At 60.7% G+C, this 11,995-nt stretch overlaps 3 protein-coding genes across 5 annotated transcripts; 1 reads left to right on the forward strand and 2 right to left on the reverse strand.

Annotated features, from left to right (window-relative positions):
- Window positions 1–104: 104 nt before the first annotated feature.
- On the forward strand, window positions 105–7,330 carry CPSF7 (cleavage and polyadenylation specific factor 7). Of its 2 annotated transcripts, none has more exons than XM_082283604.1 (9): window positions 105–404; window positions 2,761–2,979; window positions 3,416–3,519; window positions 3,765–3,910; window positions 5,142–5,547; window positions 5,624–5,742; window positions 5,817–5,982; window positions 6,073–6,246; window positions 6,333–7,330. In XM_082283604.1, exons 1-8 carry the CDS (start codon window positions 351–353, stop codon window positions 6,239–6,241), a joined length of 1,383 nt encoding a protein of 460 aa, XP_082139730.1. In that variant the 5' UTR covers window positions 105–350; the 3' UTR covers window positions 6,242–6,246; window positions 6,333–7,330. The 2 variants fall into 2 exon arrangements, with proteins under 2 accessions (XP_082139730.1, XP_082139729.1); XM_082283603.1 differs by lacking the exon at window positions 105–404 and adding an exon at window positions 772–1,187.
- Window positions 7,331–7,798: 468 nt separating this feature from the next.
- Window positions 7,799–8,939, reverse strand: TMEM216 (transmembrane protein 216). Of its 2 annotated transcripts, XM_082283606.1 has the most exons (5): window positions 8,902–8,939; window positions 8,613–8,714; window positions 8,438–8,530; window positions 8,024–8,225; window positions 7,878–7,933 (listed from the first exon to the last, which is right to left on the reverse strand). In XM_082283606.1, the coding sequence occupies exons 1-5, from the start codon at window positions 8,912–8,914 to the stop codon at window positions 7,918–7,920; spliced, it is 426 nt and encodes a 141-aa protein (XP_082139732.1). In that variant the 5' UTR covers window positions 8,915–8,939; the 3' UTR covers window positions 7,878–7,917. The 2 variants fall into 2 exon arrangements, with proteins under 2 accessions (XP_082139731.1, XP_082139732.1); XM_082283605.1 differs by having other exon boundaries at window positions 7,799–8,225.
- Window positions 8,940–9,343: 404 nt separating this feature from the next.
- On the reverse strand, window positions 9,344–11,919 carry TMEM138 (transmembrane protein 138). Its single transcript, XM_082284446.1, has 5 exons — window positions 11,889–11,919; window positions 10,747–10,969; window positions 10,503–10,674; window positions 9,671–9,746; window positions 9,344–9,588 (listed from the first exon to the last, which is right to left on the reverse strand). The coding sequence occupies exons 2-5, from the start codon at window positions 10,872–10,874 to the stop codon at window positions 9,476–9,478; spliced, it is 489 nt and encodes a 162-aa protein (XP_082140572.1). The 5' UTR covers window positions 10,875–10,969; window positions 11,889–11,919; the 3' UTR covers window positions 9,344–9,475.
- Between the last annotated feature and the right edge of the window lie 76 nt (window positions 11,920–11,995).

Raw genomic sequence — 11,995 nt, forward strand, 5'->3', positions numbered from 1 at the left:
GGACACGGGGATTTGGGGGGGGACGTGAGATTTGAGAGGCAGAGGGGATTTAGGAGGTAGAAGGGATTTAGGGGGACACAGGGATTTGGAGGGAGGAAGGGATTTAGGGGGAAGAGGCGATTTGGGGGCACACAGGGATTTGGAGGGAAGAGAGGATTTAGGGGAACACAGGGACTGGGGTGAGGAAACGGGATGTGGGGGGCACAGGGATCTGAGGGGACACCCCCAGCGTGTCCCCAAGGCCTCACTGTCCCCCTGCCCCATCCCCGTCCCCCCTTCCCAGAGCACCTTCCGTGTCCCGGCTCCGCCCGGTCCCAGCCCGGGCTCCCGCTTTTCCCGCCTCTGGAAATATGTCCGAGGGAGTGGATCTGATTGACATCTACGCCGACGAGGAGTTCACCCAGGTGAGGGGTGGGATGGGGGTGCAGATCTCCCCCCCCGCCCCCCTTTTTTTTTCTGGGAAGAGATCCCAGTGTCCTGCAGCTCATCCCGGTGGAAGATGCAACTGGTGTGGCTGGGAAAAGGGAAGGATCGTTCCCGATCGTTCCCAAATCTGGGTGGCTGCCACCTGCAGCTGTGATTAAAGGGTTTCCCTGTGGGCTGTGACACGTGGCTGGTCACGGAATGTTTGGGATTTAAGGGTTTAGCTGTGTCCTGGTTGGAAAGATGAGGAATTCCAGCTGGAAGAGGCACTTCCAGGGAATTACACAGTGAGGGGATACCGAGAGCCAAACCCATGGGATCACCCAGGCTGGGAAGCTGCGTGGGGACTCACTGTTCCCGTGCCGCTTGTCCCATCCCAGGAATATCTGGGATTCACAGGAGGAAATGATGAAGGAAGGGGGTGTTGGAGGAGCAGATTTTAGGGAGTTCATGGATGTGGGAAAGCAAGTGTGAAGGCAGATGTTGGAAAATTAGAAACTGCCACGGAAAGCCTGCGGAGGGAAGTTGGCAAGAGGAAAAGTCATGGAAACTGGAAGCGAAGCACCCGGAGGAAGGAATCACCATGGAGAAAAGAATTCTTATGAGCTCCTGGAGGGATGAAGAAAAGCTTCTTCTGGATATTGGGTGAGAATATGCCACGGAATTTCCTGGGAAGAGCAAACGGCCGGAGGATTCTCAAAGCTGGAATGATGATCCAGGCCAGTGTCGCTCCCTTTGGGATGTGTGGCAGGAGGAAACCCAGAGTGAGTCCACGGTGGGATCAAAGCAGTGGGGAGGTGCTGTGGTGACCCTGCAGCACTCCAGGGATGCCAGTGTAATTCCAAATCCCACAATCCCACGTGGTGATTCCCACTAACAGTGCCCGGCCTCGTTCCTGCGCACCTCCGCTCACCATGCATGGATCGGGAGCAGGAGAATCCCTAAAATCTCCCAAGCTGAAGCAGAACTGAGGGATTCCAAGGGATTCCTCCTCTTGCCCCTCCTTCCTATTTTTGCTCTTGACTTTCTGAAACTTCCAGGCGGGAATCTTCCAGCCTTGGGCTGTGTCCAAAGGCTCCTGGTGGAGGTGGGAGCGTGGGAGTCAGATTAACCAAACACTGGAGCTTTTTTTGGGAATGAACACAAAACTACAGCTCCCTCTTCAAATCCTTTTATCAGCTCCGTGGAAAGAGCTGGATACAAAAGTTCAGGGAGAGGGAAAAGGGTTGGATTTTGTGGATTTCCCCATTTCCACGATCCTTGGAAAGCTGTGTGCTGAGCATCCTTCCCTGTCCAGCTCCCAGCGGGATGTTTGCAATTCCCTGACCCTCAGTCTCCAATAGAAATCATTGTCCAAACTGCCTGGAATCCAAAATTTGGGAGCAGAACCTCTGGTTTTTATGGCACAGCAGCTCCCGGGGCATGGATCCTCACCGAGTGATTTTGTGGGATGAAACACTGGGCACAATCCGGGCGAGGAACTGGGATCCATAAAGAACACAGCACCTGCTGGACACTCCAAATTAAATATAGCCCCAGACAGAGTGGGAATTGGGAGGCAGATCTAGGACATGCTGGAATTCCCAGCTCTGGAGCTTCCTGAGCTTCCTCTGCCGAGGGGAGGGACCCAACGTGTGGGAACTCCTACCTTAAAAAGGGTTTTTTTCCCAAAAATGAGCGAGTTTGGGGTGCTGGGCATGGTTTGAGGCGGGTGTGCAATTCCCACGTTGGATTTTTGGGAAGCATGTGTTGCCAAGGAGCGAGAGGCTCATCCCTGGAGGGCATTTGGTTTTCCACTGCTGAATTCCTGCCCTCCAAATTGGGAATTTCTTCCTGGTGGCAACAGGGTCTTGTCCTGTTGTGGGGGATCCAAGTGGGCTGATCCTTGGGATGTGCTGGAGCTCAGTTGGGGTTCAGATGAGATACTGAGAAGAATTTCTTCCCTCTGAGGATGGTGAGGCCCTGGAATGGATTTCCCAGGGAAGCTGTGGCTGCCCCATCCCTGGAAGTGCTCCAGGCCAGCTTGGACGGGGCTTGGAGCAACCTGGGATAGTGGAAGGTGTCCCATGGCAGGGGGGTGGGATGGGATGATCCTTAAGGTCCTTATTCCAAACCATTCCACGATTCTGTGAAATCGGAGCCCATCACCCTGGTTTTTGGGATTTCCCAGCCGAGGGGTGGCCGTAATTCCCAGCTGTGCACAGACCCATTTGGGCCTTAAACCTTTGGACTCGACTTGGAAATTCGACTTGGGAATTGGCACATCAGGTTTGGAAACAGCAAAGGAGCCTTCCCGAGCCCTTCCCAAGCCGGGATCTCACGGTGCTTTCCCGGCAGGACCCGGAGTTCAGTAATGCTGACCAGATGGATCTGTACGACGACGTGTTAGCAGCCAGCTCCCAGCCCCAGGAAAAGCGTTCCAGCAGCTCGGAAGCGCCTCCAGAGATCCGTCAGGAGCCGTCTCCCAAGCCCAACAGCAAACCCCCGGCCATCCTGTACACCTACAGCGGGCTCCGGAACAAGAGGGCCGCCGTCTACGTCGGCAGCTTCTCCTGGGTGAGTTCATCTTCCCAGGAAATTTGGGATTCCTGGCAAACCTCGGAGGGGCTGCTGGGCTCTCTAGGGGACTGGCAGGGATTTTGAGGGGGCTGCTCCTCCTCAATCCGTGTTGTCCCGGTGTCCTGAGCTGGATTGTGAGCTGGGCTCGGCTTTGTGATCCTCAGGGAAGAGGGATTTGTATCCCTGAGGAGCTTCTGGGCTGGGGTATCCGCCGGTGCCCCTTCGGAGCCGGCACTTTGGGGTGTGCCCCCACGTTGCCTTCTGCTCACAGATGCAGGGACAGTTTTGGGAAGGCTCTGTCTTGTCTGGAGAACGTGGCTCTGTTATCCGTTCCCAAGGATGATTTTAAGCTCTCTGGGGGTGACATTCCTCAGGTGGGTGGGGGACACTGGGGACACGCAGATGGACACCAGCCTGTTCCCTGTGCCCTCAGTGGACGACTGACCAGCAGCTGATCCAGACCATCCGCTCCGTCGGAGTCTACGATGTGGTGGAGCTGAAGTTCGCGGAGAACCGAGCCAATGGCCAATCCAAGGGGTGAGAGCCCATGGGATTTGGGCTGGGAATGGCGGGAGCCAGGCTCTCACCGCCGCATCCGTTGTTTTGTGGAGGGTGAGGGAGCAGCCGGCGCTTTTCCTGCCTGGCACAGGGGATTCATGGAGAGTCCCAAAGAGCATGGAAAAGCGAGGAGGGAGCGTGGAACGGTGGGATGGGATCAGGAGGAGGGTCCTGGGGGGTCTCTGCAGCGGGATCAGGGCTGAATCCCCCTCTCTCCTGCACAGGTACGCGGAGGTGGTGGTTGCCTCCGAGAACTCGGTCCATAAACTCCTGGAGCTGCTTCCCGGGAAGATCCTGAATGGAGACAAGGTGGAGGTGAGGCTGGCGACCCGGCAGAACCTGTCGCAGTTCGAGGCTCAGGCTCGCAAACGTGAGTGCGGCGCCAGCGCGACGCGGGCGGGGGGTTCCACCTCACACACGTCCCAAATCCCCCCCGGATCAGCTGCCAGGCCCAGCCCAGCGAGCCCTCGGGATGGGGGGAGACCCTGCCAGGAGCATCTGGGGGTTGTTTTTCCCGTTCCTGAGCCGGATTAGCTCCTGACCCGAGTCTTTATGATCCCCTTTTAGGTGCTCCCACACTGCGAAGATCCCTCGTAGCCTCCTCCTCCTCCTCTCCAAACTGAATGGGCTTAAGCTCTTCAGGCTCTCAGCATAGCTAAGACCCTCCATATCTATTAGTAGCTCCTCTCTGGATCTGCTCCAGAATTTTTCCATCCCTGCGGAGGTAAGGTGCCCAACACTGGAGGAATATTCCAGCTGGGGCCTGGCCGTGGGCGTCCCTCAATGGCGATAGGTGGTCCTGGCCTCACTCCGCAGTGATGCGACGGGATCCGCAGGGATTGTCCTGGCAGGAGCGTGTCCGAGGAGGTCTTGGCCAGCTCTGGTCGTTGTAGCTCCCTTGGCATGTTTTGTGCAAGGAAACCGCCCCCCCCCCCCCCTTCCCAGCAGAGTTGCTTCGCTCCCTTCCTTTGGCTCCGGTGCCCGAGGGGATCAGCTGCTTGGTGCTTAGGCTGTGTCCCGACCTGCCCTGGAGTTTTGGTGGAGCAGGGAGTGTTCCCTGGGCCGAGTTCCGGCTGCCCCCAGGGCACAGCGGAGCTCCTGTGCAGCCTTTGGCACCGCTGGGAGCTGTGGCTCCTGTCACACCCCTTCTGTCTCATCCTGGAAGCCTCTTTGGATAGAGCAAGGCTTCTTGTCCCTCTTGCAGTGCTGAGTTTTCCTTCCTCTGGCAGCAGCTCCGTTGCTGTCAGCACTTGGGTTCTGTCCCCTCGTGTTCCTCCACGCTTGGGCCTTCCCAAATCCATGTGTGGATCTCAGTCTCTCCGGGTCTTTGGATGCCTTTGGGGATCTCTCACCATTCCTTGCGGCTTTTGGCTCCTGTCCCTGTGACCTGCCTGTCCCCAGGGCGCCGTGCGGGGTCCTGCTGGAGAGCTGGGCCCCTCTTGGAAAAACACATGGAAGCGGAGGCTACGTGTGACCGGCTGGATCTCTCTCTGGGCACCTCCAGCCCTCCGGGGGTGGGAGGAAGAGGAGGAGCAGGAGGTCTCGGAGACCTGGACGCCCTCCAGCTGCACCTCACAGCTCTTTCCCCGTGCCACTTCCAGGTGTGCCGCCGCGGGCCCACTCCCGGGACTCCGTGGACGCAGTGGATGGCCGGGCGACGCCGACGGAGAACGCGCTGCCCCCCGCCCGCATGGAGAAGCCCCCCTCGGTCCTATCCTTCTTCAGCCGCCCCCCCGCGCTGCCCCTCATGGGGCTGCCCCCCCCTCCCATGCCCCCCCCGCCTCCCCTCTCCTCCGCTTTCGGAGTCCCTCCGCCTCCTCCCGGAATTCCCTACCAGCACCTGCTGCCACCGCCGCCCCGGCTGCCCCCGCCCCTGGCCGTGCCCCCCCCGGGGGCCGTGCCCCCCGCCCTGCACCTCAATCCCGCCTTCTTCCCGCCACCCACCGCTGCCCTGGGACCCCCTCCGGATACCTATGGCAAGGCCATGGCTCCCTACAACCACAGCAGGTGAGCCAGGCGGGAATGGGGGGTGGGGTGCTCGGGGAGGATCCCGCTGACCCCCCCGTTCCTGCTGTGCCGACAGCCGGGAGCTGGGCCCGCCCATCCCAGCCGTGAGCGAAGGGGAGTTTGAGGAGATCATGAACCGCAACCGCGCCATCTCCAGCAGCGCCATTTCCAAGGCGGTGTCCGGCGCCAGCGCAGGTACTTCCCGCATCCCTCGTGCCCCCTGTTCCGAGATGGATTCCCGCTCCTGACCCCCTGCTCCGCTCCCCCAGGGGATTACAGCAACGCCATCGAGACGCTGCTCACGGCCATCGCCGTCATCAAGCAGTCGCGCGTGGCCAGCGATGAGCGGTGCCGCGTCCTCCTCTCCTCCCTCAAGGATTGCCTGCATGGAATCGAGGCCAAATCCTACAGCAGCAGCTCCAGCAGCAGCTCCAGGTATCCCCCTGGATCCAGGGAACGGGATCCTTCCCGCAGGTGAGCGACTAAGAGGTCACCCTTTGGGTTTTGCCTCCTCTTTTCCCAAAGGAAAAGACACCGATCCCGGGAGCGCTCTCCCAGCCGGTCCCGTGAGAGCAGCCGGCGGCACCGGGATCTGCTCCACAGCGACGATCGGCACGAGGATTATTTCCAGGAGCGGAGCCGGGAGCACGAGCGGCATCGGGACAGGGACAGAGACAGGGACCGGCACCACTGAGACAGGTGGGAGGCTCGGGAATCCCCTGGAGGCGTTGAGGGATGAGGGAAGGGCGCTCCGACCACTGCTCTCCTCTCCTCTCTCCTGGCAGGAATTTGGCAGGAAGTGGTTTTTAATGGACTCGTATCTCCTCACCTCGACCAGGATGCCATGCCCAAGGCCGCTCTGCCCCATCCTGGCCCCTTTCCCGCCACCCCCAGCCCTCTCCGGGCGGGACCCCCTGCCCGCACCTCGTGGCCTTGGGAACCCCCTCACTGCTGCTGCTGCATCCCGGGGCCATCCCGCTCCGCTCCGTGGACACTCGGACCCAAAGAGAAATGGTGCTTTTACTCCATGGAGGGAGGTTTGTGAGCCCTTCCCAGCCCGGGGGGGGAGACGGAGGGGACGGAGCCCTCCCCGTGCAGCTTGGGGGCTTGGAGATGCACAGCTCCCGATCCCGGGATCAGGAGCCATGTGCCATCCTCTGGATTGCCTGGGGACACTCCTGTCCCCATCGCCCCGGCGGGACACTGTGCCATGCTCCTTCTTTGCCCCCTCACCCTCCAGGAGCTGGGAAAAAGGGGCTGGAGCTGGGCCGGGGGTCACCCTCTCCTCTAGCCCGACATTCCCCACAGCAGCATTCCCACCCAAACGGCAGCTCCGGCCTCTCCCGCAGAGCCTTCCTTGTTTTAGAGGAAGCGGAAGAGGCAGGGCAGGCTGTGACCCCCTCGTGTCCCCTCGGGATCCCAAGCAGGAGAGGGAGAGCCTAGGAGGGTCGGGATGAGCCGGGACACACTGGGTGACTTCCAGGGCTGGAATCACCCCCGGGTGGGAAAACCGAGGCCCTGGAAGTCTTTTTAAGTTGAAATAACCCAAATTCAGGAGAAACCACCCCAATTTTCCCAAGCCCCACGAGGTGGGAGCGCTCGGCGGGAGAGCTCCGGGTTTTTTTTTACTTACCGCCACAGATTTTTAGTTTCCTTCCAAATAGTGGAGGGGGGAAAAAGTTCCCCCCCAAATTGCAGAGCAAATCCCTGGAAGCCCCAGCGAGGCGCCGCCCCTCCTGCTCGCAGTGATTAGATTTGTCTTTGGATAGGTTGGAATTGTGTAATAAACTCGGATGACGTTGTCAGTCTTTTATACAGCGCTCCTGTTGCCTTCCTACGGTGGGATTTGGGATAGTGAGGGATAATGGGAGGGATTTGGGGAGGTCTCTGCACCCGTTGTCCCTCGCCCTCTTCCTCCTCTGATGGGCTCCTGTGCTTCCCAAAGCGGCTCTGAGGTGCTGGAAGCACCTGAGCATTCCCAGGGGGACCCACATTCCCGGGCACCAGGTAAAAATAAATATTTATTGGAAAATAGTGAATTTTTCTGGAAGGTCGTAGAAAAAAATAAGGATTCTTCATACCTTGAGCTAGCTCAAGCTCTGAGGAGTGAGGCCAGGTGGAGTGGAGAGTGGGAAAGGTGGGAGGGCTGTGTCCAGGGGGGAGTGAGCGCAGTGGGAAGTGGGAAAAGGGAGGGATGAATCCGTGTGGCAGCAGGTCCCTGGTGAGGCGGGAAGCAGGAAAAGCGGGAGGGATGTGTCCAGGTGGCAGCAGGTGAAACGGGCAGCGGGAAAAGTGGGATCCTCCCCCTTCCCGGGGCTGGGAAGTGGAGCTGGCAGGGGTGGCGCTTCCCCGTGTCCCCGGGCCGTGTCCTCAGTAGGGATCCGCGCTGTGGAAGAGGACAGAGACGGGGATGTGCGGGTGCCAAACCAACCTGGCAGCTCCCGCGCCGCATCCCCCAGCTCCCGGGATGTGGCACCTGGAGAAGGAGAGCAGTGCCAGGAAGCCCAGGAGCAGCTCCAGGCCGTAGAAGAGGAGCAGGATGGCGCTCAGGAATGCTTCCAGGCGCAGGGAATACGTCTGGAGCAGCAGGTAGTACACGGCGAGCACGGCCGCCGGCACCGTAAGTGCCAGGCTGAGGGACAGCGGCACCTTCCGCTCGCACAGGTTCCCCTTGGAGCCTGTGGAACACAGGGTGGGATCAGATCACGGAAATCGCGGAGGGTTTTGGGTGGGGAGGGAAATTAAACACCCCCTTCCCGTGGGCAGGGACACCTTCCACTAGCCCAGGTTGCTCCACGCCCCATCCAACCTGGGCATCCAGGGATGGGTTTCAGGGGTGTCCCAGGACTCTGCACTCCCTGTGGAGCCTCTGGAATTCGGGGGGACTCACCGAAGAAGATGCGCGTGGCCTCAATGCCGAGGTAGAGGAGGAGCAGCACCACGTCCACCACCAAGTTGGAGACGGGATAGGGCAGGAGCAGCACTGCAGGAAAGGCACCGCCCTCAGCACCACATCCCTGCCCATCCCGCCGGGATCGGGAAGAGCTCTGGAGAGAAACACTCACCTTTGTACACGAACACGAACGCTTCCAGGAGGAAATATGTGGCGCAGTACCAGCCGTTGAGGAAGAGCAGGACCTGCAGCGGAGCCGAGGAGCGATGGCGGCCTGAGGGGACACGGGACGGCCGTGAGGGGGGGGCGCACGGGGCGGCCATGGCAGCGCGGTCCCCCGAGCCCTGCAGCGCCTTGGCCACCCCCCAGCCCCTTTCCCAGCGCCGCTCCCAGCTCGGGTTTCTCCCGGTACCCCCCGTGCCCTCCGGAATTCCCCGTTTCCCCCCCGGTCCCGCTCCCACCCCTGGGCGCCATCTTCCATCTCCATGGGAACCGCCGCCGCCGCGCTCGCCCGCACGGGGGCGCTGAGGGCGAGGAGCCGCTCTATCCCCTCCTCATCTCGCGATGCTTTGGCAGCGCGCGCGCGCGCTCTGCCGCTCTACCCGCACCTCTCTATGGTCGGAGGACTGATCGCCGACGCGCCGGTTCGCGTCCCCGTCCCTCCAAACCACGCCCCCTCCGATCCATTGGGATAAGAATCCCACTCTGGAAGACGGGAATATATCCCCGTTTTGCGGCTGCAAGCGCAGCGCTGAGCTGCGTTACGACATAAGGATGTTGGGAGTGCAGCCGTGACAGTGGGTGGGCACAAACAGCCGGCAGCCTCTGGAAAACACATCCAATTTATTCCTTTGGGGTTTCCAGAAACATTCCAGTCCCAACTGAGGCTGTGGCGCTGAAACGCAGGGATGCCCCACAAGCCTCCCACTGACTCCCAAAATCCCAAGGACTGCTCCCCAGAGGAAGGATGAGCCAGAGCCGACCCTAACAGAGCCTGCGGGGTGCAAAGAGACTCCAGAGGATTCCAGGGATCCATCAGCCACGGAAGTGGGCAAATTCCTTGCGGAGCCAGAGTGAATCCTGGTAGAAGAGGGGGTCTCCCAGGTGCACAGCTGTCCGCTTGTAGAAGTAGCAGTAGAGCACGGCCGCTGCAGGGAATTTGGGGATCAGAGAGGGCCTCCTGCACCCCCAAAGGGTGCGGGATCCCACCCCGATCCCGGGAGTCCTTACCCAGCCTCTGGAAAACGAACAGGGTCTGGAGGCCTTCAGTCCAGATGAAGCGGCCAGAGTCGCGCCAGCGCAGGTTCTGAGGGGGTTGGAAAGCCGGGAATAACCCCTGGAGCAGTTTTGGGGAGCCCCCCACCAAGACCCCTCACCCCATTCCAAAGGTTCTGAGCAGGATGGAGGGACATCAAGCCAGGAATAACACCTGGAGAAGTTTGGGAAGCTCCCTACCGCAAAGGTTAAGCAGCTCAGGGGATTTAGGCACTGAGCCAGGACCTATTCCGGCTTCAGACCGCAGATCCCTGCAAATCCCTGCAAATCCCCTGCCCGGATGGCGTGGGCAGCACTGGAGCAGCTGCTGTGGCTCCTGACCCCCCAAAACATTCCCCGTGCTCCAGGGCAGCAGGATGGGGGCAACTCCAGGAGGTGTCCTGAGGATGGGAACTGCTCCACTGGGAAGGAGCCAGGAAGGAGTTTATTTGGGAAAGAAAAGGGGGAGAGGCTGCCAGGACAGACCCAGGAGCCTGGACAGCCCTTGGAGCAGTGGGAAGGGAGGGGCCTGCCCCCAGGTACAGGGATTAATCCCAGAAGAATCAGGAGCTGCTAGCACAGGCTTTCCCTGGGGAAGGTGGATTTTCTGATGGGTCACAGCCCTTAGGGAATGAGCCCTTAGGGGATGGGGCTGGGATTGGGCAGGACCCTTCCAGCCTGATGCCAACCACGGGGTCTTGGAATGGGACACCTTCTGTGGGGAGACGGTGAGAAAGGACTGCGGGAAGCCGGGGGTCAGGGAAAAATCCCTCGGGAGAATCCAGCAGCTGTGCCCACCCCATCCTACCATAATCCAGATGTGGAAGGAGATGCTGAGCGCCAGGTAGGCTGCGGAGAGCAGGATGGTTCCCTTGAACTTATGGAAGAGGAGGTTGACCAATCCCGCCTGGAAAACGTAGGTGTTGAAGAACATGAGGAAAACAATGATGACGTTGAAGACGATGGCGATGTCCTGGATGCTGCCGGGAAAACAGAGGGATTTTGGGATCCTGGATCTCCCAGACCTGCTGCCCCACCTTCCTGGCACTCACATGAAGAGGACGAGCTGCACAGCTGGAGCTGTGCGGAGCAGCTCCGAGAAGGAATTCACGAAGAGGTCGTAGGAGAGCAGCAGGAATTGCAGGAACAGCACCAGGCTGTAGTTGCTGGGCTGGAGCATCCTCCTTCCTGGGGCTCGGAGCCCTCAGCCCCAGCATTCCCAACGGATCATGGCGCTGCAGGGGGCTCAGCGGGGCCTCTCCCGACACCCCGGACCTGCAGAGAAGGCACAGGGATTGGAATGGATCCCAGGAACCAGGAAAACCCAACGAGCCGTGTGCTCTCTCTCCTGCCCAGTTCGGTCTCTTCCTTCCCCCTCAAATCCACCCCAATCCCCACGTGAGGAAATCCAGGGATGAGGGAGACGTGCAGTCCCAAGGAGCAGTGTCCAGGCAGGTTATTCCTGGCCGTTCCCAGCTCCATGGGCAGTTCTGAGCAGGTTTGGGCATGTCCTGCTCGAGGGACGGGGAGAGGAGTGAGGAGACAGACGGGAATTTTTGGACACGGGAGCAGGTACGATCTCCTCGTGGCACACATATCCCAGGGGAACAGACCCCCCCTGGAACATCCTGGCTGGAAAGGGACGGAGGGAACAGGGCTGCGCCGGGGGCTGAATTCCGTGAGGGAGAGACACGGAGCTGGACGGGGGGAAATGGGCTAGAAAGGGATGGAAAGTGTCTGGAAATGGGGGGAAAGGGGCTGGATACGGAGAGGGGAAGAACTGAACGGGGCGGGGGGAAGGGCTGGAATTGGGGGGGGAAGAGAAGCTGGACATGGGGGCGGGAAACGGATGGACACAAGGCGGGGAAAGGGCTGGAAACGGGGGGGGGAAGACCTGCACGGGGAGGGAAGAGGTGGTCATGGAGAAAAGGGCTGGATACGGAGGAGAAAAGGGCTGGATATGGGGAATAAGGGGTCACTCTCTGCCCCCCCAGACTCCGCGTCACTCCCCCCCTTCCCACAGCCACCACTGCAGAGCTGCAGAGCCCCCGAGCCCCCTCTCGCCGCCCTCTCCCCCGTCCCTGACACCCACCCCGCTCCCGGGGTCGCCCCCCCGATACGCCCAAACCCCCCTGGGTGCCGAGGGTCCCTGTCCCGGTGGGTCCCCGCCGCACCCCCCGCCCCGGGCGCTCACCCGCCACCGCCATCTTGGTCCCCATGGCAACTGCCGCCGGAGCCGGAAGTCAGGGCGGAAGCGGAAGCTGGAGGACCCGCGGGGGCCGCTCTGGCCGCCGCTCCCCT

The sequence above is a fragment of the Coloeus monedula genome, assembly GCF_965178545.1.
Source record: "Coloeus monedula genome assembly, chromosome: 6".
NCBI classification, from domain to species: domain Eukaryota; kingdom Metazoa; phylum Chordata; class Aves; order Passeriformes; family Corvidae; genus Coloeus; species Coloeus monedula.

What these genes read in the sequence shown, in the direction of transcription:
- TMEM216 (XM_082283605.1), bottom strand. An exon ending in GTTCGTGTTCGTGTACAAAG is followed by an intron (nt 8,531 to 8,612) that starts GTGAGTGTTTCT and finishes CCTTTCCTGCAG; the next exon opens with TGCTGCTCCTGCCCTATCCC. An exon ending in GGCCACGCGCATCTTCTTCG is followed by an intron (nt 8,226 to 8,437) that starts GTGAGTCCCCCC and finishes TGTGTTCCACAG; the next exon opens with GCTCCAAGGGGAACCTGTGC.
- TMEM138 (XM_082284446.1), bottom strand. Translation starts at nt 10,874, where the DNA reads ATGCTCCAGCCCAGCAACTACAGCCTGGTGCTGTTCCTGCAATTCCTG. An exon ending in CCTTCCACATCTGGATTATG is followed by an intron (nt 9,747 to 10,502) that starts GTAGGATGGGGT and finishes CAACCCCCTCAG; the next exon opens with AACCTGCGCTGGCGCGACTC. An exon ending in GTTCGTTTTCCAGAGGCTGG is followed by an intron (nt 9,589 to 9,670) that starts GTAAGGACTCCC and finishes AATTCCCTGCAG; the next exon opens with CGGCCGTGCTCTACTGCTAC.
- CPSF7 (XM_082283603.1), top strand. Translation starts at nt 1,041, where the DNA reads ATGAAGAAAAGCTTCTTCTGGATATTGGGTGAGAATATGCCACGGAAT. An exon ending in GTGGCAGGAGGAAACCCAGA is followed by an intron (nt 1,188 to 2,760) that starts GTGAGTCCACGG and finishes CTTTCCCGGCAG; the next exon opens with GACCCGGAGTTCAGTAATGC. An exon ending in GGTGTCCGGCGCCAGCGCAG is followed by an intron (nt 5,743 to 5,816) that starts GTACTTCCCGCA and finishes CCGCTCCCCCAG; the next exon opens with GGGATTACAGCAACGCCATC.